This window comes from Heliangelus exortis, unplaced genomic scaffold (genome assembly GCF_036169615.1).
Source record: "Heliangelus exortis unplaced genomic scaffold, bHelExo1.hap1 Scaffold_296, whole genome shotgun sequence".
In the NCBI taxonomy this organism is placed as follows: domain Eukaryota; kingdom Metazoa; phylum Chordata; class Aves; order Apodiformes; family Trochilidae; genus Heliangelus; species Heliangelus exortis.
Genome location: NW_027285973.1, coordinates 1 through 24,409, shown reverse-complemented (window position 1 = coordinate 24,409; position 24,409 = coordinate 1). Strand labels below are relative to the sequence as shown.

The 24,409-nt window shown below is 62.0% G+C and overlaps 1 protein-coding gene across 1 annotated transcript; it reads left to right on the top strand.

Annotated features, from left to right (window-relative positions):
• Window positions 1–921: 921 nt before the first annotated feature.
• Window positions 922–24,081, top strand: CADM4 (cell adhesion molecule 4; the record flags this gene model as incomplete). Its single annotated transcript, XM_071732688.1, has 9 exons — window positions 922–990; window positions 4,920–5,023; window positions 11,021–11,167; window positions 14,373–14,525; window positions 16,686–16,817; window positions 18,479–18,643; window positions 19,666–19,756; window positions 21,950–22,122; window positions 23,953–24,081. Coding segments are annotated over exons 2-9 (1,060 nt in total), but the record flags the coding sequence as incomplete, so codon positions are not given.
• Window positions 24,082–24,409: the final 328 nt, after the last annotated feature.

Below are 24,409 nucleotides of genomic sequence, written 5' to 3'. Positions count from 1 at the left end.
TAAAAGCACCAAAAAAAGGGGGGGGACCCAAAATCGCTGGAAAATGCCCCAAAACCTGCGGATCTTTGGGGGGGGCTGCTTTTCAAGGTGATGTCAGAATGGACAAAAAGCTTCCCAGTTCAAAGAGATTTTGAGGCCAAAATCAGGGGGTTTTTGCCCCAAAAGGGTGTTAGCGGGTGCCGGCCTTGGTGCAGGGCAAAAAATGGTGAAAAAAACCCATTTTCCACGTTTCAATGTTGCCTTTTACTGGGGGACTTCCCCAAACTGTCACTTTGGAAGGTGTGGGAAAAGCAGAATTTGTCCAAAAAAAGGGCGAGTTTAGCTGCAGGGAGCGGGATTTTGGAAAAGCAGCTTTCCGGCGTTAAAAAAAAAAACAAAACACCTTTTTTTGCCCTTTTCTGCCTCATCCACGCACAGCCTTCATCTGCTGAGGAAGAAGGGGATGGACGGGGGTTTTGGGGCTCTAAAACTCTCCAAAAACGGGGATTTTAAAAAGCGGGGGATCTGGAGGAGGCGGCCGCTTACCCCTCGCTCCATCGCGGCTCTGTCGGGAATGTGGCTGCCGACATTCTGCAAAGCTCCAGCGGGTCGCGGAGGGTTAAAAACCCTTTCCCTGCTCAACTTTTACCTCAGAAAACGGAGTTTTTGCCTCAAAAAGTGCCCCTTTTACCTCAGGCAGCGCCGCCCCGGAGGATTTTACCTCAGGGAGCGGAGGAGCGGGGGACGGCGGGAAGCACGCGCAGCCCGCCCTGCGCAGGCGCGGCCGCTGATTGGCTGAGCCGCGGCTCGAGGGGGCGTGGCCACGCCAAGGGCGGGAAAGGCGCTGCGGGGGTTGCTGCGGCCGCCGCCATTTTGTCCCCGGTTCCCCTCAGGCGGAGGCGGCCGCTCCGGGAGCTCCCGCTGAGTTCCGACCCCGCCGGTTCTGCCGCCTCCAAACCCCCCCAAAAAGCGGGCGAGGAGTTCGCTGATCACCTCGGCTTCGCTTTCCAGGTTCTGCGCTCCCCCGGGGTGGTTTCTCCCTCGTCGGTGGGGAGGGAATGGGTGACCCCCCCCCCCCTGTAGCGGTCCCTCCCGCACCCCCGTTCCTCTCCTTGGCATCGCCCTGGCCCCAGGCTGCGGCCCGACCGGTTCTCCGGCTCCCTCAGTGCCAGGACTGCAACACCCGCTCTTAATTGCCCCGTTTCTGCTAATTATTCCGCTCATCACCCGTTCCTCGGCCTTATGAACCACCCTGATGGCCACAGGAAGATGTGTCCCGGGGGAATTCGGGGATAAAACCAAATAAATCCGGGGTGGCTTTGGTCAGGCTCATCGCCAGCATCAGCTTGGTGCTCCCTAATTCCACAAATATTTTTTTTTTGCCCCTTTTTTTACCCACATTTGCTCCCTTTCCCACCTTTTGCCCCTTTCTATGCCTATTTAGGGCCTGGTTTCACTCAGCGGGCCCCATCTTTTGCCCGTTTTGCCTCATTTTTGCTGTTTTCACCCCAATTTTAGCCACATCCCTTCACCTCCCTCCCGTTTTGTGGCGTTTTGCCCCCGTTTTGCCTCCTTAACCATTTCCCCTTCCTTTTTTTCCCTGCTTACAGACATTTTGCCCTGTTTTATGCTCAATTCCACTCATTTATCCTCATTTTCCTCCCGTTTTGTCACATTTTGCCCAGTTTGCCTCATTTTACCCTCAATCTCACCCATTTATCCCACCCCCCCTCCAGATTTTCCCGTTTTCCCCCGATTTATCCTCACTTTACCCCTTTTACCCCCACTTTGGGGTCTTCTCCCTCTTATTTCACTCGTTCCACTTTTTAATTTGTCCCAATTTTGGCCAAATTTCACCCATTTTGCTCTGTGGCACCTCGGGGGGGGTTGGGGACCCCTGGGTGGGGGGGGGGGTCGTGTGTGTTTTGGGGTCGGTTGCCATGGCAACCGCGTGGGAACAAATCCTCGAGGCTTTTGTCACCCCCCCCCTCCCCCCCCCCTCCCCCCCCCCCGGGGGTCACTCGGGACGCGGGGCACGTCCCGGGCGCTGCTGAGCCAAAATCGGCTGCTTTGAGCCCAAAAACGGGGGCACGGGGAGGGGGAAGGGGGAGGGAGGGGAAACGGGGCTAAAAGGGGGGAAATGGGCAAAAAAAAAAAAAAAAAAAAAGCGAAAGGGGTTTGGGTAGGGGGGTAAAAGGGGTTTAAGTGTGAAGTGGGGAAAAATGGGGTGAAAAGGAGGTGAAATGGGCAAAATGGGGGAAACGGGTTTAAAATGGGGAGGAATGGAGAAAAAGTGAGGGAAAAATGGGTTTTAAATGGGGTGAAATGGGAGAAAAATGGTTTAAATCAGGGAAATGGGGTGAAACGGAGGTGAAATGGGAGGAAATGGGTTTAAAGCAGAGAGAAATGGGCAAAATGGGGGGGGAAATGGGTTTAGAACGGGGTGAAATGGGCAAAATGGGGGGAAAATGGGTTTAAAACAGGGAGAAATGGGCAAAATGGGGGGGAAATGGGTTTAGAACAGGGAGAAATGGGGGGAAAATGGGTTTAAAACGGGGGTGAAATGGGCAAAGTGGGAGGAAAATGGGTTTGAAACGGGGTGAAATGGGCAAAATGGGGGAAAATGGGTTTAAAACGGGGTGAAATGGGCAAAATGGGAGGAAAATGGTTTAAAACGGGGTGAAATGGGCAAAGTGGGAGGAAAATGGGTTTAAAACAGGGAGAAATGGGCAAAGTGGGGGGAAAATGGGTTTAAAACGGGGTGAAATGGGCAAAGTGGGAGGAAAATGGGTTTAAAACGGTGAAATGGGCAAAATGGGGGGAAAATGGGTTTAAAATGGGGAGAAATGGAGAAAAAATGAGAGAAAAATGGGTTTTAAATGGGGTGAAACGGGAAATGGGAACAAAATGGGTTTAAATCGGGGAAATGGGGTGAAACGGAGGTGAAATGGGCAAAATGGAGGAAACGGGTTTAAAATGGGGAGAAGTGGAGAAAAAATGAGAGAAAAGTGGGTTTTAAATGGGGTGAAACAGGGGAAATGGGAGCAAAATGGGTTTAAATCAGGGAAATGGGTGAAACGGAGGTGAAATGGGCAAAATGGGGGGAAAATGGTTTAAAACAGGAGAAATGGGGGGAAAATGGGTTTGAAACGGGGTGAAATGGGCAAAATGGGGGGAAAATGGGTTTAAAACGGGGTGAAATGGGCAAAGTGGGAGGAAAATGGGTTTAAAACAGGGAGAAATGGGGAAAATGGGTTTAAAACGGGGTGAAATGGGCAAAGTGGGAGGAAAATGGGTTTAAAACAGGGAGAAATGGAGAAAAATGAGAGAAAAATGGGTTTTAAATGGGGTGAAACGGGAAATGGGGGAAAAATGGGTTTAAATCAGGGGGAAATGGGGTGAAACGGATGTGAAATGGGCAAAATGGGAGGAAAATGGGTTTAAAACAGGGAGAAATGGGGAAAAATGGGTTTAAAACGGGGTGAAATGGGCAAAATGGGGGGAAATGGGTTTAAAACGGGGTGAAATGGGCAAAATGGGGGGAAAATGGGTTTAAAATGGGGTGAAATGGGCAAAGTGGGAGGAAAATGGGTTTAAAACAGGGAGAAATGGGCAAAATGGGGGGGAAAATGGGTTTAAAACAGGGTGAAATGGGCAAAGTGGGGAAATAGGGGGCAGGTGGGAGGCAAATGGGGTGAAACGAAGGTAAATGGGGGAAATGGGAGCAAAATGGGTTTAAATCAGGGGAAAATGGGGTGAAACGGAGGTGAAATGGGCAAAATGGGAGGGAAATGGGGAGAAATGGGGAAAAGTGGGAGGCAAATGGGGTGAAAAAGGAGCAGAATGGGTTTAAACTGAGGAACTGGTGTGAAAGGGGCCAAAGAGGGAGAAAAATGGGGCAAAAATGGGATTTAAAAAATTGGGGTGAGGTGAGAGAAGAAGAAGGGAAAAAACGGGGGAAATGGGGGAAAGTTGGGCCACGTTGGGTGAAAAAGGCACCAAAATGGGGAAATTGGGGGGAAATGGGTGAAAAGGGCACCAAAATGGTGAAATGGGTGAAAAGGGCACCAGAATGGGTGAAAAAGGCACCAAAATGGGTGAAGTTGGGGGGAAATGGGTGAAAAGGGCACCAGAATGTCTGAAAAAGGCACCAAAATGGGGGGAAATGGGGGGAAATGGGTGAAAAGGGACCAGAATGGGTGAAAAAGGCATCAAAATGGGGGGAAATGGGTGAAAAGGGCACCAAAATGGGGGGAAATGGGTGAAAAGGGCACCAAAATGGGGGGAAATGGGTGAAAAGGGCACCAGAATGGCTGAAAAAGGCACCAAAATGGGGGAAATTGGGGGGAAATGGGTGAAAAGGGACCAGAATGGGTGAAAAAGGCATCAAAATGGGGGAAATGGTGAAAAGGGCACCAAAATGGGGGAAATGGGTGAAAAGGGACCAGAATGGGTGAAAAAGGCACCAAAATGGGGGAAATTGGGGGGAAATGGGTGAAAAGGGCACCAAAATGGGTGAAATTGGGGGAAATGGGTGAAAAAGGCACCAAAATGGGTGAAATTGGGGGAAATGGGTGAAAAGGGCACCAAAATGGGGGGAAATTGGTGAAAAAGGCACCAAAATGGGTGAAATCGGGGGGAAATGGGTGAAAAGGGCAGAAAGTGGGGATTAATGGGTGGAAAAAGAGGCAAAAGGAGGGAAATTGGGGCAAAGGGGGGGGAAACGGACACAAAATGGGCAAAAAGGAGCAAAACCGGGACGGTGCCCCCCCCCCCCCCCCCCCCCCCCCCATTTCAAGCCGCCCCTTCCCCACTTCCACCCCCCCCACCCCCCCCCAGGCCCCTCCCCCCTGGCCGCCAGGCCCCTCCCCCTCGCCGCTCGCCCATTGGCCCGCGGCTCTGCATCTCATTAGCATACATTATCCTCCCGGCCCCGGCAGGTGGGGAGCGGCCGAAAGGGACGCGGCGGCCGCCATGAGCCCCCCCCCGAGCCCCCCCCCCCTGCTCCTCCGCGGCCTCCTCCTCCTCTCCACCATCGCTCAGGGTAAGGACCCCCCCCCCAAATCAGCCCCGGGACCCCTCCCCATCCCACAACCCCCCCATCCCTGCGCCCCCCCTCCCCCCATCCCTTTACCCCCCCCCGATTCCATCCCCCCCCCCCCCTGCAATCGGGTGACCCCCCCTTAAATGAGGTCCCCAACCCCCGGGGGGGTCCCACAAACCCTGACCCCCCCCCCATCCTTTTACTCCCCCTCCCCCCATCATTTTACCCCCCCTCAATCGTGTGACACCCCCCAAAAAACCTCTGACCCCCCCTAAACGAGGTCCCCACCCCCTCGGGGGGGTCCCCAAACCCTTTACCCCCCCCCCAGTCGTGTGACCCCCCCCAAATGAGGTCCCCAACCCCCCGGGGGGGTCCCACAAACCCTGACCCCCCCCCATCCTTTTACTCCCCCTCCCCCCATCATTTTACCCCCCCTCAATCGTGTGACACCCCCCAAAAAACCTCTGACCCCCCCCAAATGAGGTCCCTAAGTCCCCGGGGGGTCCCCAAACCCTTTACCCCCCCCCAGTCGTGTGACCCCCCCCCAAATGAGGTCCCCAACCCCCCGGGGGGGTCCCACAAACCCTGACCCCCCCCTCATCCTTTTACTCCCCCTCCCCCATCATTTTACCCCCCCTCAATCGTGTGACACCCCCAAAAAACCTCTGACCCCCCCCAAATGAGGTCCCCAAACCCCCCCAAACCCTTTACCCCCCCCCCCAGTCGTGTGACCCCCCCCCAAATGAGGTCCCCACCCCCTCGGGGGGGTCCCCAAACCCTTTACCCCCCCCCAGTTGTGTGACCCCCCCCCTAAATGAGGTCCCCAAATCCCCGGGGGGGTCCCCAAACCCTTTACCCCCCCCAGTCGTGTGACCCCCCCCCAAAAAAACCCTGTGACCCCCCCCCAAATGAGGTCCCCAAGCCCCCGGGGGGGTCCCACAAACCCTGACCCCCCCCCCATCCTTTTACTCCCCCTCCCCCCATCATTTTACCCCCCCTCAATCGTGTGACACCCCCCAAAAAACCTCTGACCCCCCCCAAATGAGGTCCCCAAACCCCCCAAACCCTTTACCCCCCCCCCAGTCGTGTGACCCCCCCCCAAATGAGGTCCCCAAATCCCCGGGGGGTCCCCAAACCCTTTTGCCCCCACCCAGTCGTGTGACCCCCCCAAAAAAAACCCTGGGACCCCCCCCAAATGAGGTCTCCAACCCCCGGGGGGGTCCCCAAACCCTGACCCCCCCCCCATCCTTTTACTCCCCCTCCCCCCATCATTTTACCCCCCCTCAATCGTGTGACACCCCCCAAAAAACCTCTGACCCCCCCCAAATGAGGTCCCCACCCCCTCGGGGGGGTCCCCAAACCCTTTGCCCCCCCCCCAGTCGTGTGACCCCCCCCCAAAAAAAAACCTCTGACCCCCCCCAAATGAGGTCCCCACCCCCCCGGGGGGGTCCCCCAAACCCTTTACCCCCCCCTCACTGCAACCCCCCATCCCTTTACCCCCCCCAATCGTGTGACCCCCCCCAAATGAGGTCCCACCCCCCCCGGGGGGTCCCCAATTCCTTTTACCCCCCCCAAATGTGTGACCCCCCCCCAGAAAAAACCTCTGACCCCCCCCCAAATGAGGCCCCCACCCCCTCAGGGGGTCCCCAACCCCCCCCATCCCCTTTAACCCCCCCAAATCCTGTGCCCCCCCCCCAATAAACCCCCAAACCTCTTTAACCTCCCCAAAATTCTCTCCCCTCCCCCCCAATCTTGTCACCCCCCCCCCAAAATGTCCCCAACCCCCCCCCAAACTGCCCCAACCCCCCCCAAAATTGTCCCCAAACTGTCCCCAACGCCCTCAAAATGTCCCCAACCCCCCCCAAACTGCCCCAACCCCCCAAAATTGTCCCCAAACTGTCCCCAACCCCCTCAAAATGTCCCCAACCCCCCCAAGTTGTCCCCAACCCCCCCAAATTATCCCCAATGCCCCCACACTGTCCCCAAATTGTCCCCAACCCCCCCAAAATTGTCCCCAACCCCCCCAAATTGTCCCCAACCCCCCCAAAATTGTCCTCAACCCCCCCAAACTGTCCCCAAGTTGTCCCCAACCCCCCCAAAATTCTCCCCACCCCCCCAAACTGTCTCAAACCCCCCCAAAATTGTCCCCAAATTGTCCCCCCCCCCCCCCAAAACTGTCCCCAACCCCCCCCTTTCTGCCACAGCCCCCCCCCCACTGCCACTTTGTCCCCTCCCCGTGTCCCCAAGGGGGGGGTGGCCCTGTCACCCCCTGTCCCCTCCCCCCCAGTGCCAGGCGCCGCGCTGTCCCCTGTGGGGGTGGCACTGAAAGGGACATTGTCACCAGTGCCACCAGTCCCACCAGTGCCACCAGTGCCACCTCCCCCCCTCCCACGGCCACGGGGGGAGCCAGGAATGTGGGGAACCCCCAGTGAGTCACTCCCAGTGCTTCCAGTAACCCCCCCAGTGCTCCCAGTAACCCCCCAGTGACCCCTCCAGTGCTCCCAGTAACCCCCCAGTGCTTCTGCATCTCAGTAACCCCCCCAGTGCTCCCAGTAACCCCCCAGTGACCCCCCCAGTGCTTCCAGTAACCCCCCCAGTGCTCCCAGTAACCCCCAGTGACCCCCCAGTGCTTCCAGTAACCCCCCCAGTGCTCCCAGTGACCCCCCTAGTGCTCCCAGTAACCCCCCAGTGCTTCTGCATCCCAGTAACCCCCCCCAGTGCTTCCAGTAACCCCCCAGTGACCCCCCCCAGTGCTCCCAGTAACCCCCCAGTGCTTCTGCATCCCAGTAACCCCCCCCAGTGGCTTCCAGTAACCCCCCAATAACCCCCCCAGTGCTCCCAGTAACCCCCAGTGACCCCCCCCAGTGCTCCCAGTAACCCCCCAGTGCTTCTGCGTCCCAGTAACCCCCCCCAGTGCTTCCAGTAACCCCCCAGTGACCCCCCCAGTGCTCCCAGTAACCCCCCAATAACCCCCCCAGTGCTCCCAGTAACCCCCCAGTGCTTCTGCATCCCAGTAACCCCCCCCCAGTGCTTCCAGTAACCCCCCCAGTACATCCCAGTAAGCCCCCTCAGTGCTTCCAGTAAATACCAGCACATCCCAGTAACCCCCCCAGTGCTCCCAGTAACCCCCCAGTGCTCCCAGTACAGTTGTCACTGGGGGGGGGACACCCACACTCCCAAGGTCGTCCCCACCCCAAGGTCACCCCAGGGGTGTCCCCAGTGTCCCCAACTCCCCCGATGTCCCCCCAGGAGCCCCCCAGGTGTCCCCAGTGTCCCCGATGTCCTCCCTGTCCCCAGGAGCCCCCCAGGAGGTTCCTGTGTCCCCAGGAGCCCCCAGTGTCCCCCCCTGTCCCCAGGTGTCCCCAGGTGTCCCCAGTGTCCCTGCTGTCCCCAGGAGCCCCCCAGGAGGTCCCTGTGTCCCCAGGAGCCCCCCAGGTGTCCCCAGGAGCCCCCCAGGTGTTGTCCCCAATGTCCCCAGTGTCCCTGCTGTCCCCAGGAGCCCCCCAGGAGGTTCCTGTGTCCCCAGTGTCCCCCCTGTCCCCAGGTGTCCCAGGTGTCCCCAATGTCCCCCCCTGTTGTCCCCAGGAGCCCCCCAGGAGGTCCCTGTGTCCCCAGGTGTCCCCCAGGTGTCCCCAAATGTCCCCAATGTCCCCCCTGATGTCCCCCCAGGAGGTCCCTGTGTCCCCAGGTGTCCCCAGGTGTCCCCCAGGTGTCCCCAAATGTCCCCAGTGTCCCCCCTGTTGTCCCCAGGAGCCCCCCAGGTGTCCCCAGGAGCTCCCCAGGTGTCCCCAATGTCCCCGATGTCCCCCCCAGGTGTCCCCAATGTCCCCAGGTGTCCCCAGGTGTCCCCAATGTCCCCCCCCTGTCCCCAGGAGCCCCCCAGGTGTCCCAGGAGCTCCCCAGGTGTCCCCAATGTCCCCAAATGTCCCCAACCCCCCGATGTCCCCCCAGGAGCCCCCCAGGTGTCCCCAGGAGCTCCCCAGGTGTCCCCAGTGTCCCCCCCTGTTGTCCCCAGGAGCCCCCCAGGTGTCCCCAGTGTCCCCCCTGTCCCCAGGTGTCCCCAGGTGTCCCCAATGTCCCCAGGAGCCCCCCAGGTGTCCCCAATGTCCCCAGTGTCCCCCCTGTCCCTAGGAGCCCCCCAGGAGGTTCCTGTGTCCCCGGGTGTCCCCAATGTCCCCCCCTGTCCCCAGGAGCCCCCCAGGTGTCCCCAAATGTCCCCAATGTCCCCCCCTGTCCCCAGGAGCCCCCCTGGTGTCCCCAGGTGTCCCCAACCCCCCCGGTGTCCCCCCCTGGTGTCCCCAGGTATCCCCAATGTCCCCAATGTCCCCCCTGTTGTCCCCAGGAGCCCCCCAGGAGGTTCCTGTGTCCCCAGGTGTCCCCCAGGTGTCCCCAATGTCCCCAAATGTCCCCGATGTCCCCAGGAGCCCCCCAGGAGGTCCCTGTGTCCCCAGGAGCCCCCCAGGTGTCCCCAGGTGTCCCCAAATGTCCCCAATGTCCCCCCCCTGTCCCCAGGAGCCCCCCAGGTGTCCCCAATGTCCCCCCCAGGTGTCCCCAATGTCCCCAATGTCCCCGATGTCCCCCCAGGAGCCCCCCAGGAGGTTCCTGTGTCCCCCAGGTGTCCCCAATGTCCCCCCCTGTCCCCAGGAGCCCCCCAGGAGGTCCCTGTGTCCCCAGGAGCCCCCCAGCTGTCCCCAGGTGTCCCCAGGTGTCCCCAGGTGTCCCCAATGTCCCCAAATGTCCCCGATGTCCCCCCAGGAGCCCCCCAGGAGGTCCCTGTGTCCCCAGGTGTCCCCAATGTCCCCCCCTGTCCCCAGGAGCCCCCCAGGAGGTTCCTGTGTCCCCAGGAGCCCCCCAGGTGTCCCCAGGTGTCCCCAATGTCCCCCAATGTCCCCGATGTCCCCCCCCTGTCCCCAGGAGCCCCCCAGGTGTCCCCAGGTGTCCCCAATGTCCCCAGTGTCCCCCCCCTGTCCCCAGGAGCCCCCCACGTGTCCCCAGCTGTCCCCAGGTGTCCCCCCTGTCCCCAGGTGTCCCCAATGTCCCCAATGTCCCTGCTGTCCCTGCTGTCCCCCCTGTCCCCAGGAGCCCCCCAGGTGTCCCCAGTGTCCCCCCCCTGTCCCCAGGAGCCCCCCAGGTGTCCCCAGGTGTCCCCAATGTCCCCCCCCTGTCCCCAGGAGCCCTCCAGGTGTCCCCAGGAGCTCCCCAGGTGTCCCCAATGTCCCCCCTGTCCCCAGGAGTCCCCCAGGAGCCCCCCAGGTGTCCCCAGGTGTCCCCAATGTCCCCCCTGTTGTCCCCAGGAGCCCCCCAGGAGGTCCCTGTGTCCCCAATGTCCCCAACCCCCCGATGTCCCCCCCAGGTGTCCCCAGGTGTCCCCAATGTCCCCCCTGTCCCCAGGTGTCCCCAATGTCCCCCAATGTCCCCGATGTCCCCCCCCTGTCCCCAGGAGCCCCCCAGGAGGTTCCTGTGTCCCCAGGTGTCCCCAGGTGTCCCCGATGTCCCCCCTGTCCCCAGGAGCCCCCCAGGAGGTCCCTGTGTCCCCAGGTGTCCCCAATGTCCCCAATGTCCCCCCTGTCCCCAGGAGCCCCCCAGGAGGTCCCTGTGTCCCCAGGTGTCCCCAATGTCCCCAATGTCCCCCCTGTCCCCAGGAGCCCCCCAGGAGGTCCCTGTGTCCCCAGGTGTCCCCAGGTGTCCCCAATGTCCCCAGGAGCCCCCCAGGTGTCCCCAAATGTCCCCAGTGTCCCCCCTGTCCCCAGGTGTCCCCAACCCCCCCGTTGTCCCCCGGAGCCCCCCAGGAGGTTCCTGTGTCCCCAGTGTCCCCAAATGTCCCCAATGTCCCCCCAATGTCCCCCCAGGAGCCCCCCAGGAGGTCCCTGTGTCCCCAGGTGTCCCCAGGTGTCCCCAACGTCCCCAATGTCCCCAATGTCCCCCCCCTGTCCCCAGGAGCCCCCCAGGTGTCCCCCCTGTCCCCAGGTGTCCCCAATGTCCCCCCCCTGTCCCCAGGAGCCCCCCAGGAGGTTCACGCTCAGAACGTGACGGTGCTGGAGGGCGGCACGGCCGAGATCACCTGTGAGCTGCACAGCTACGACGGCTCCATCGTGGTGCTGCAGAACCCTGCCAGGCAGACCCTGTTCTTCAACGGCACCCGAGGTCAGGGCTGGGGGCTGGGGACATCTGGGGACATCGGGGGACACCTGGGGACATCAGGGGGGACACTGGGGACAAGTGGGGGGCAGGGGGATGCAGGGATGTGGGGACATCAGGGACATCGGAGCCATCCAGGACCATCAGGCAGAGCTTTCTCTTCAGATTGAGGTGACTTGGGGGCATCTGGGGACACTTGGGGGACTTTGGGGACACTTGGGGACATCGGAGGACATCAGGGGACATCGGGGGGGACGCTGGGGACAAGTGGGGGGCAGGGGGATGCAGGGATGTGGGGACATCGGGGACATGGGAGCCATCAGAGCCATCCAGGACCTGGCCTGGCAGAGCCTCCTCTTGAGTGCCACCATGGTGGGGACATTTGGGGACATCTGGGGACACTTGGGGGACGTTGGGGATCTTGGGGGACATCTGGGGACATTTGGAGACATCGGGGGGGACACTGGGGACAGGTGGGGGGAAGGGGGATGCAGGGATGTGGGGACATCGGGGACATCGGAGCCACCCAGGACCTGGCCTGGCAGAGCCTCCTCTTCAAATTCAGGTCACTTGGGGACATCTGGGGGATATTGGGGGGCACCTGGGGACACTTGGGGACATCGGGGGACATCAGGGGACATCTGGGGGGACACTGGGGACAAGTGGGGGGCAGGGGGACGCAGGGATGTGGGGACATCGGGGACATCGGAGCCACCCAGGACCATCAGGCAGAGCTTCCTCTTGAGTGCCACCATGGTGGGGACATTTGGGGACATCTGGGGACACTTGGGGGACGTTGGGGATCTTGGGGGACATCTGGGGACATTTGGGGACATCGGGGGGGACACTGGGGACAAGTGGGGGGAAGGGGGATGCAGGGATGTGGGGACATCGGGGACATCGGAGCCACCCAGGACCTGGCCTGGCAGAGCCTCCTCTTCAAATTCAGGTCACTTGGGGACATCTGGGGGATATTGGGGGGCACCTGGGGACACTTGGGGACACCTGGGGACATCGGGGGGGACTCTGGGGACAAGTGGGGGGCAGGGGGACACAGGGATGTGGGGACATCAGGGACACCCAGGACCAGCAGGCAGAGCTTCCTCTTCAAATTGAGGTAATTTGGGGATATTTGGGACACTTGGGGGACATTGGGGACTTCTGGGGACACTTGGGGACATCGGGGGACATCAGGGGACATCGGGGGGGACACTGGGGACAAGTGGGGGGCAGGGGGACGCGGGGATGTGGGGACATCGGGGACATCCAGGACCAGCAGGCAGAGCTTTCTCTTCAGATTGAGGTGACTTGGGGACATGTGGGGACACTTGGGGGACTTTGGGGACATCTGGGGACACTTGGGGACATTTGGGGACACTTGGGGACATCGGGGGGGACACTGCGGACAAGTGGGGGGCAGGGGGACGCGGGGATGTGGGGACATCGGGGACATCCAGGACCAGCAGGCAGAGCTTTCTCTTCAGATTGAGGTGACTTGGGGGACTTTGGGGACATCTGGGGACACTTGGGGACATTTGGGGACACCTGGGGACATCAGGGGGGACACTGGGGACAGGTGGGGGGCAGGGGGACACGGGGACGTGGGGACATCGCGGACATCGGAGCCATCCAGGACCTGGCCTGGCAGAGCCTCCTCTTCAAATTCAGGTCACGTGGGGACATCTGGGGACACTTGGGGGACATTGGGGACTTCTGGGGACACTTGGGGACATCGGGGGACATCAGGGGGGACACTGGGGACAAGTGGGGGGCAGGGGGACACGGGGACGCAGCGACGTGGGGACATCGGGGACACCCAGGACCATCAGGCAGAGCTTCCTCTTCAGATTGAGGTGACTTGGGGACATCTGGGGACACTTGGGGGACATTGGGGATCTTGGGGGACATCTGGGGACATTTGGGGACACCTGGGGACATCGGGGGACACACTGGGGACAAGTGGGGGGCAGGGGGATGCAGGGATGTGGGGACATCGGGGACATCGGAGCCATCCAGGACCTGGCCTGGCAGAGCCTCCTCTTCAAATTCAGGTCACTTGGGGACATTTGGGGACACTTGGGGGACATTGGGGACTTCTGGGGACACTTGGGGACATCGGGGGACATCAGGGGGGACACTGGGGACAAGTGGGGGGCAGGGGGACATGGGGACGTGGGGACATCGGGGACATCCAGGACCAGCAGGCAGAGCTTCCTCTTCAGATTGAGGTGACTTGGGGACATGTGGGGACACTTGGGGGACTTTGGGGACTTCTGGGGACACTTGGAGATATTGGGGGACATTTGGGGACATCTGGGGACATCAGGGGGGACACTGGGGACAAGTGGGGGGCAGGGGGACGCAGGGATGTGGGGACATTGGGGACATCAGAGCCACCCAGGACCATCAGGCAGAGCTTTCTCTTCAGATTGAGGTGACTTGGGGGCATCTGGGGACACTTGGGGGACATTGGGGACTTCTGGGGACACTTGGGGACATTTGGGGACACGTGGGGACACGGGACCCCCTGGGGGTGGCTTTGTCACCTTCTGTCCGCTCCTGTCACCCCCCGGCTGACCCCAGGACCCCCTGAGGTGTCCCTGTCCCCCCTGGGTGTCCCTGTCCCCCCTGGGTGTCCCTGTCCCCCCTGGGTGTCCCTGTCCCCTCGAGGTGTCCCTGTCCCCCCTGGGTGTCCCTGTCCCTCCTGAGGTGTCCCTGTCCCCCTGAGGTGTCCCTGTCCCCTTGAGGTGTCCCTGTCCCCCTGGGTGTCCCTGTCCCCCTGAGGTGTCCCTGTCCCCCCAAGGTGTCCCTGTCCCCCCTGGGTGTCCCTGTCCCCCCTGGGTGTCCCTGTCCCCCTGGGTGTCCCCTCAAGGTGTCCCTGTCCCCCTGAGGTGTCCCTGCCACCCCCAAGGTGTCCCTGTCCCCCCAACATGTCCCTGTCCCCCCTGAGGTGTCCCTGCCACCCCCAAGGTGTCCCTGTCCCCCCAACATGTCCCTGTCCCCCCTGAGGTGTCCCTGCCACCCCCAAGGTGTCCCTGTCCCCCCAACATGTCCCTGTCCCCCCCCCGGGTGTCCCTGTCCCCCCAACATGTCCCTGTCCCCCTGAGGTGTCCCTGTCCCCCCTGGGTGTCCCTGTCCCCCCTGGGTGTCCCTGTCCCCCCGGGTGTCCCTGTCCCCCCCGGTGACCCCGCTGTGTCCCCGTTGTCCCCAGCCCTGAAGGACGAGAGGTTCCAGCTGGTCGAGTTCAGCCGCCGCCGCCTGCGCCTTCGCCTCTCCCGGGCCCAGCTGGAGGACGAGGGGGGGTACTACTGCCAGCTCTACGCTGATGACACCCACCACCAGATTGCCACCCTGACTGTCCTGGGTAGGGGACACCTGGGGACACCTGGGGACACCTGGGGACACTTGGGGACACCTGGGGACACGGCTCGAGGTGGCACTTCCAGAGCCCGGCACAGCCGAGAGGCTCAAACCCCCAACTTTGTCCTTCTTGGGGACTTTTAGGGGCACTCAGGGGACACTTAAAGACACATGGGGACATTTAGGGACATTTAGGGACACCTGGGGACACTTGGGGACACCTGGGACACTTGGGGACACCTGGGGACACGGCTCGAGGTGGCACTTCCCAAGCCCGGCACAGCCGAGAGGCTCAAACCCCCAACTTTGTCCTCCTGGGGGACACCTGGGGGCACTCAGGGGACACTTAGGGACATCAAAGGACACCTAAGGACATCTAGGGACACTCAGAGACACATGGGGACATTTAGGGACACTTAAGGACATTTAGGGACACTTAAAGACACTTGGGGACACGGCTCGAGGTGGCACTTCCCGAGCCCGGCACAGCCGAGAGGCTCAAACCCCCAACTTTGTCCTTGGGGACTTTTAGGGGCACTCAGGGGACACTTAAAGACACATGGGGACATTTAGGGACATTTAGGGGCACCAAAGGACACTTGGGGACACTTAAAGACACTTGGGGACACTCAGGGACACGGTTTAAGGTGGCACTTCCAGAGCCCGGCACAGCCGAGAGGCTCAAACCCCCAACTTTGTCCTCCTGGGGGACACCTGGGGGCACTCAGGGGACACTTAGGGACATCAAGGGACATCTAGGGACACTCAGAGACACTTGGGGACATTTAGGGACACTTAAGGACATTTAGGGACATCCAGGGACACTTGGGGACACTCAGGGACATGACTTGAGGTGGCACTTCCCAAGCCCGGCACAGCCGAGAGGCTCAAACCCCCAACTTTGTCCTTCTTGGGGACATTTAGGGGCACTCAGGGGACACTTAAAGACACATGGGGACATTTAGGGACACTTAGGGACATTTAGGGGCACCAAGGGACATTTAGGGACACTTAAGGACACTTGGGGACACTCAGGGACACGGCTCGAGGTGGCACTTCCAGAGCCCGGCGCAGCCAAGAGGCTCAAACCCCCAACTTTGTCCTCCTGGAGGACACTTGGGGACATTCAGGGGACACCTGGGGACATTTAGGGACACTCAGAGACACCTGGGGACATTTGGGGACACTCAGGGACAGGAGGTGGCACTTCCTGACACAGCCAGGAAACTCAAATCCTCAGCTGTGTCCTCCTTGGGGACACCTGGGGACACAGAGCTGTCCCTTGTGTCCCTCACCCCCTGCCTCTTGTCCCCCCCTGCCCTGCCCTCTGTCCCCTCTGTCCCCTCATTGTCCCCATTGTCCCCACATCCCCATTGTCCCCATTGTCCCTATGTTATCCCCATTGTCCCCTCTGTCCTCTCATTGTCACCTCCATCCCCATTGTCCCCATTGTCCCCCTTGTCCCCACATCCCCACGTCCCCATTGTCCCCATTGTCCCCATTGTCCCCATTGTCCCCTCCCCCCCATTGTCCCCATTGTCCCCTCATTGTCCCCATTGTCCCCATTGTCCCCATTGTCCCCTCCCCCCCATTGTCCCCATTGTCCCCTCATTGTCCCCATTGTCCCCATTGTCCCCTCCCCCCCATTGTCCCCATTGTCCCCTCATTGTCCCCATTGTCCCCATTGTCCCCATTGTCCCCTCCATCCCCATTGTCCCCATGTCCCCCATGTCCCCATTGTCCCCATTGTCCCCACATCCCCATTGTCCCCATTGTCCCCTTATTGTCCCCATTGTCCCCTCTGTCCTCTCATTGTCCCCTCCATCCCCATTGTCCCCATGTCCCCATGTCCCCCTGTCCCCCTGTCCCCCCCTGTCCCCCTCTGTCCCCCATGTCCCCCCCTGTCCCCCCCTGTCCCCCCCATGTCCCCATTGTCCCCTTCATCCCCATTGTCCCCTCCATCCCCATTGTTCCCACGTCCCCATTGTCCCCATTGTCCCCATTGTCCCCATTGTCCCCCTGTCCCCCCGTGTCCCCCCGTGTCCCCCCCGTGTCCCCATTGTCCCCTCCATCCCCCTTGTCCCCATGTCCCCTCCATCCCCTCCATCCCCATTGTCCCCATTGTCCCCCCATGTCCCCCCCATTGTCCCCCCCGTGTCCCCAGTGCCCCCGGGTCCCCCCCAGGTCCAGGCCTCCCCAGCCCTGGAGGGCTCTGAGCTGGAGCTTCGCTGCCTCGTGCCCCGAGCACGGCCCCCCCCGACCCTGCGGTGGTACCGGGGACACCGGGAGCTGGCAGGTGACACCTGGGGACAGCTGGGGGGGCAGGGGGGGACCTGGGGGGGCAGGGAGCTGGCAGGTGACACCTGGGGACAGGGGGGCAGCTGGGGGGGCAGGGGGGGACCTGGGGGGGCAGGGGGACAGCTGGGGACACCGGGAGCTGGCAGGTGACACCTGGGGACAGGGGGACAGGGGGGGGCAGGGGTGGACATCTGGGGACAGGGGGACAGCTGGGGGGGCAGGGGGGGACACCGGGAGCTGGCAGGTGACACCTGGGGACAGGGGGACAGGGGGGGGGGCAGGGGGGGACCTGGGGACAGGGGGACAGCTGGGGGGGCAGGGGGGGACACCGGGAGCTGGCAGGTGACACCTGGGGACAGCTGGGGGGGCAGGGGGACAGGGGGACAGCTGGGGGGGCAGGGGGGGACCTGGGGGGGCAGGGGGACAGGGGGGGACATCTGGGGACACCAGGAGCTGGCAGGTGACACCTGGGGACAGGGGGACAGCTGGGGGGGCAGGGGGGGCAGGAGGGGACATCTGGGGGGGAGGGGGACACCTCGGGACATCGGGGGGGACATCAGGGGGGGGGCAGGGGGACCTGGGGACACTGGGAGCTGGCAGGTGACACCTGGGGACATCTGGGGGGGCAGGGGGACAGGGGGGGACATCAGGGGGGGCAGGGGGACAGGAGGGGACATCTGGGGGGGAGGGGGACACCTCGGGACATCGGGGGGGACATCAGGGGGGGGGCAGGGGGACCTGGGGACACCGGGAGCTGGCAGGTGACACCTGGGGACAGCTGGGGGGGCAGAGGGGGGCAGGGAGGGACAGCTGGGGGGACAGGGGGGGACACCTGGGGACAGGGGGGGACACCGGGAGCTGGCAGGTGACAGGGGGGCAGCTGGGGAGAGGGGGGGACGTGGGGACATTGGGGTCCCTGTGCCACCCTGCCCGTGTCTCTGGTACCACCCTGTCCCCTATGTCCCTGTCCCCCTGTCCCTGTCCCCTCTGCCCCTCTCTCCCTGTCCCTTCTGTCCCCTCTTTCCCCCCTGTCCCTGTCCCTCTGTCCCTGTCCCCCCATCCCTGTTCCCTCTCTCCCTGTCCCTTTCTCCTCTGTCCCTGTCCCCCCTCTCCTTGTCCCCCATCTCCCTGTCTCTCTGTCCCCTTTGTCCCCTCTCTCCCTGTCCCCTCTGTCCCCCGTGTTCCCCCTGTCCCTGTGTCTCTGTCCCTCTTTGTCCCCCCTGCCCCCCTTCCCCTTCCCCCCATCCCTGTCCCTGTCCCCCTCTCCCCCTGTCCCTGTCCCCTCTGTCCCCCCTGTCCCTGTCCCTCTCCCCCTGTCCCCCTGTCCCCTGTCCCTCTCCCCCTGTCCCTGTCCCCTGTCCCTGTCCCCTCTGCCTGTCCCTCTCCCCCCATCCCTGTCCCCTCTCCCTGTCCCTTTCCCCGTCCCTGTCCCCTGTCCCTGTCCCCCTCTCCCTGTCCCCCTCTCCCCTGTCCCCTGTCCCTGTCCCTGTCCCCTCTGTCCCTCTCCCCCTCTCCCCCTGTCCCTGTCCCCTGTCCCTCTCCCCCTCTCCCCTGTCCCTGTCCCTGTCCCTGTCCCCTCTGTCCCTCTCCCCCTTTCCCCCCTCCCCCTGTCCCTGTCCCCCTGTCCCCTGTCCCCTCTGTCCCTGTCCCTGTCCCCAGGGTCCCCGTCGAGGCTGCGGGAGGGCAAGGTTTTTCGTGTCCTCAGCGTCCTGCGGCTCCGCGTGGAGCGAGGGGACCACGGGGCCATCGTCACCTGCGAGGCCTCACACCCTGCCCTGCCCCGCGGCACCCGCAGGGTCACCCACCACGCCCTGGACGTCCAGTGTCAGCACTGGGAGGCACTGGGAGGCACTGGGAGGGGATTGGGGGGGACCGGGAGGGACTGGGAGGGGTTGGGAGAGGATTGGGAGGGGATTTGGGGGGACTGGGAGTGACTGGGAGGGGTTGGGAGGGACTGGGAGTGACTGGGAGGGGATTGGGAGGGACTGGGAGGGACTGGGAATCAATTGGGAGGGACTGGGGGAGACTGGGAGGGACTGGGAGGGGATTTAGGGGGACCGGGAGGGACTGGGAGGGGATTGGGGGGGAATGGGGGGGACTGGGAGGGGATTTGGGGGGACTGGGAGTGACTGGGAGGGGATTGGGGGGGACTGGGAGGGGATTTGGGGGGACCGGGAGGGACTGGGAGGGGTTGGGAGGGACTGGGAGGCACTGGGAATCAATTGGGAGGGACTGGGAGGGGATTTGGGGGGACTGGGAGGGACTGGGAGGGGACTGGGAATCAATTGGGAGGGACTGGGGGAGACTGGGAGGGACTGGGAGGGGACTGTGTGTCCCCAGGGGGGTTGTGGCATTGTCCCCAAGGGGGTGTCCCTGTCCCCACGTTGGTGGCCGTGTCCCCAGGGTGGTGGCAGTGTCCCCACGGGGTGTCCCTGTCCCCATGAGGTGTCCCTGTCCCCAGGGGGTGGTGGCACTGTCCCCACGGGCTGTCCCTGTCCCCCTGTCCCCTGTCCCTGTCCCCACGGGGTGTCCCTGTCCCTGTCCCCACGGTGTCCCTGTCCCTGTCCCTGTCCCCCTGTCCCCTGTCCCTGTCCCCACGGGCTGTCCCCCTGTCCCCCTGTCCCTGTCCCCTGTCCCTGTCCCCACGGTGTCCCCCTGTCCCCACGGGGTGTCCCTGTCCCTGTCCCTGTCCCCAGGGGGTGTCCCTGTCCCCTGTCCCCTGTCCCTGTCCCCACGGTGTCCCCTGTCCCTGTCCCCACGGTGTCCCCTGTCCCTGTCCCCAGGGGGTGTCCCCTGTCCCTGTCCCTGTCCCCACGGTGTCCCTGTCCCTGTCCCTCTGTCCCCAGACGCCCCCACAGCTCGGATTCAGCCGTCCCAAAGTGTCCTGAGGGAAGGGGACACCCTGGTGCTGACCTGTGCTGTGACTGCCAACCCCCCGTGAGACACACGGGGACACTGGGGGGTCACCTGGGGGTCACCGGGGGTCACCAGGGGTCATTGGGGTCATCTGGGGGTCATCTGGGGTCATTGGTGTCATCTGGGGTCATTGGGGTCACCGGGGGGTCACCTGGGGTCATTGGGGTCATCTGGGGGGTCATTGGGGTCACCTGGGGTCACCAAACGTCACCTGGGGTCTCCAAGGGTCACCTGGGGTTATCAGGGGGTCACCTGGGGTCATCTGGGGGGTCATCTGGGGTCATCTGGGGGGTCATCTGGGGTCATTGGGGTCATCTGGGGTCACCAAAAGTCACCTGGGGTCACTGGGGTCACCAGGGGGTCATCTGGGGTCATTGGGGTCACTGGGGGGTCACTGGGGTCACCAAATGTCACCTGGGGTCTCCAAGGGTCACCTGGGGTTATCAGGGGGTCACCTGGGGTCATCTGGGGGGTCATCTGGGGTCATTGGGGTCATTGGGGTCATCTGGGGGTCATCTGGGGTCATTGGGGTCATCTGGGGGGTCATCTGGGGTCACTGGGGTCACCAGGGGGTCATCTGGGGTCATTGGGGTCACCGGGGGTCATCTGGGGTCATTGGGGTCACCAAACGTCACCTGGGGTCATTGGGGTCACCGGGGGAGTCATTGGGGTCATTGGGGGGTCATCTGGGGTCACCAAACGTCACCTGGGGTCTCCAAGGGTCACCTGGGGTTATCAGGGGGTCACCTGGGGTCATCTGGGGGGTCATCTGGGGTCATTGGGGTCATTGGGGTCATCTGGGGGTCATCTGGGGTCATTGGGGTCATCTGGGGGGTCATCTGGGGTCATTGGGGTCACCGGGGGGTCATCTGGGGTCACTGGGGTCACCAGGGGGTCATCTGGGGTCATTGGGGTCACTGGGGTCATCTGGGGTCATCTGGGGGTCACCTGGGGTCATTGGGGTCACCGGGGGGTCATTGGGGTCATTGGGGTCATCTGGGGTCATTGGGGTCACTGGGGGGTCATTGGGGTCACCAAAAGTCATCTGGGGGTCACCTGGGGTCCCCTCCTGTCACTCCAATGTCCCCCCCCATGTCCCCAAGGCCCCCAATGTCCCCCCTTTCCTCTTTGTCCCCTGATGTCCCTGATGTCCCCTGATGTCCTCCCTGTCCCCCGATGTCCCCCCCTGTCCCCTGCTGTCCCCTGATGTCCCTGATGTCCCTGATGTCCCTGATGTCCCCTCATGTCCCCTCTGTCCCATGACGTCCCCCCTGTCCCCTGATGTCCCCTGCTGTCCCCTGATGTCCCCCCTGTCCCCTGATGTCCCCGCTGTCCCCTCATGTCCCCTGCTGTCCCCTCATGTCCCCCCTGTCCCCTGATGTCCCCTGATGTCCCTGATGTCCCCCCCTGTCCCCTCATGTCCCCTCCTGTCCCTGCTGTCCCCTGATGTCCCCTCATGTCCCTGATGTCCCCTGATGTCCCCCCTGTCCCCTGCTGTCCCCAGCTGTCCCCTCATGTCCCCTCATGTCCCCCCTGTCCCCTCATGTCCCCTGCTGTCCCTGATGTCCCCTGCTGTCCCCCCTCTCCCCATTGTCCCCTGATGTCCCCTCATGTCCCCTCATGTCCCCTGATGTCCCTGATGTCCCTGCTGTCCCCTCATGTCCCCTCCTGTCCCCTGCTGTCCCCTCATGTCCCCTGCTGTCCCCTGCTGTCCCCTCTGTCCCCTGATGTCCCCCCTGTCCCCTGATGTCCCTTCATGTCCCCTGATGTCCCTGCTGTCCCCTGATGTCCCCTCATGTCCCTGCTGTCCCTTGATGTCCCTCATGTCCCCCCTGTCCCCCTCTGTCCCCCTCTGTCCCCCCTGTCCCCCCTGTCCCCTGCTGTCCCTGATGTCCCCCCTGTCCCCTGCTGTCCCCTCATGTCCCCTCATGTCCCCTGATGTCCCCATTGTCCCCTCATGTCCCCTGATGTCCCCCCTGTCCCCTGATGTCCCCTGATGTCCCCTGATGTCCCCTCATGTCCCCTCATGTCCCCCCTGTCCCCCTCTGTCCCCTCATGTCCCCTCATGTCCCTGATGTCCCCCCCGCTGTCCCCCCTGTCCCCTGCTGTCCCCTGCTGTCCCCTGATGTCCCCTGATGTCCCCTCATGTCCCCTCATGTCCCCTCATGTCCCTGCTGTCCCTGATGTCCCCCCCTGTCCCCGCTGTCCCCGCAGCCCCAGCGCCATTTCCTGGTCCCGCCTCAACGAGTCCCTCCCCGCCGGGGCCGTTCAGGAAGGTTCCCGCCTGGTGCTGCCGGCGCTGGGCCCGGGGGACAACGGTTCCTACAGCTGCTCCGCGGGGAACGCGCACGGGCGCGGCACCGACACCTACGTCCTGGTGGTGTACGGTGAGTGACGTCATCGCGTGACGTCATCGGCGTGACGTCATCGGCACCGCCCCACACGCCCCGCCCGCGGGAACCGCCCCAACACTGACCCACCAGTGACCCACCAGTAACAGACCAGTAACCGACCAGTGACCCACCAGTGACTGACCAGTAACACACCAGTAACAGACCAGTGACTGACCAGTAACTGACCAGTGACCAACCAGTGACTGACCAGTGACAGACCAGTGACTGACCAGTAACCCACCAGTAACACACCAGTAACAGACCAGTAACAGACCAGTAACAGACCAGTGACTGACCAGTGACTGACCAGTGACTGACCAGTAACAGACCAGTAACACACCAGTAACAGACCAGTAACAGACCAGTAACAGACCAGTGACTGACCAGTGACTGACCAGTAACACACCAGTAACACACCAGTAACAGACCAGTGACCGACCAGTAACAGACCAGTGACTGACCAGTGACCGACCAGTAACACACCAGTGACTGACCAGTGACTGACCAGTAACTGACCAGTAACCGACCAGTGACTGACCAGTAACCCACCAGTGACCGACCAGTGACTGACCAGTAACTGACCAGTAACCGACCAGTGACTGACCAGTAACAGACCAGTGACTGACCAGTAACAGACCAGTGACAGACCAGTAACTGACCAGTAACAGACCAGTAACAGACCAGTGACTGAGCAGTGACTGACCAGTAACCGACCAGTAACTGACCAGTGACTGACCAGTGACTGACCAGTGACTGACCAGTAACCGACCAGTGACTGACCAGTGACTGACCAGTAACAGACCAGTAACTGACCAGTGACTGACCAGTAACCGACCAGTAACAGACCAGTAACAGACCAGTGACTGACCAGTGACTGACCAGTGACTGACCAGTAACCGACCAGTGACTGACCAGTAACAGACCAGTAACTGAGCAGTGACAGACCAGTGACCGACCAGTGACCCACCAGTAACTGACCAGTAACAGACCAGTAACAGACCAGTGACTGAGCAGTGACTGACCAGTGACTGACCAGTGACTGACCAGTAACAGACCAGTGACTGACCAGTGACTGACCAGTAACAGACCAGTAACAGACCAGTGACTGACCAGTGACTGACCAGTAACAGACCAGTGACTGACCAGTGACTGACCAGTAACAGACCAGTAACAGACCAGTGACTGACCAGTGACTGACCAGTAACAGACCAGTGACTGACCAGTGACTGACCAGTGACAGACCAGTAACCAACCAGTAACAGACCAGTAACCGACCAGTGACCGACCAGTGACCCACCAATGACTGACCAGTGACTGACCAGTGACCCACCAGTGATTGACCAGTAACTGACCAGTAACAGACCAGTAACAGACCAGTGACTGACCAGTAGCAGACCAGTAACAGACCAGTGACTGACCAGTGACTGACCAGTGACTGACCAGTAACACACCAGTAACAGACCAGTAATCCACCAGTAACCCACCAGTGACTGACCAGTGACCGACCAGTGACTGACCAGTGACTGACCAGTAACACACCAGTAACACACCAGTAATCCACCAGTGACCCACCAGTAACAGACCAGTGACCAACCAGTGACTGACCAGTAACTGACCAGTGACTGACCAGTAACCAACCAGTAACCAACCAGTGACTGACCAGTGACCAACCCCAATTTTTCCCCAAAATCCCCAATTTTTCCCAAATGACCCCAAATGTCCCCAACCCCCCCCGTCCCCAATGTCCCCAAAATGTCCCCAAATCCCCCTTTTTTCCCCCAAATGTCCCAAAATCCCCCTTTTTTCCCCCATTTTCCCCCCCAGACCCCGGGGCCGTGGTCTCAGCCCGCGGGGCGGTGCCCTTCGCCATCGTGGGGGGGTCCCTGGCCTTACTGGTGTTCCTGCTCCTCCTCTTACTGGGAGCACTGGTGTGGTGCTCCATCCGGCAGAAAGGTGGGGGAGGGGCGGGGGGGAGGGGGGGGGAGGGGAAGTGGGGGGGGTTCAGGGGGTGGGGGAGGGGCTGGGGGGGAAAAATTGGGGAAGTTTGGGGGAAAATTAGGGGGGAATTGGGGTGGGGGAGGGGAATGGGGGGGGGGTTCAGGGGGTGGGGGAGGGGCTGGGGGGGAGAATTGAGGAAGTTTGGGGGAAAATTGGGGTGGGGGAGGGGAATGGGGGGAGAATTGGAGAAGTTTGGGAGAAAATTAGGGGGGAAATGGGGTGGGGGAGGGGATTTGGGGGGTTCAGGGGGTGGGGGAGGGGCAGGGGGGGAGAATTGGGGAAA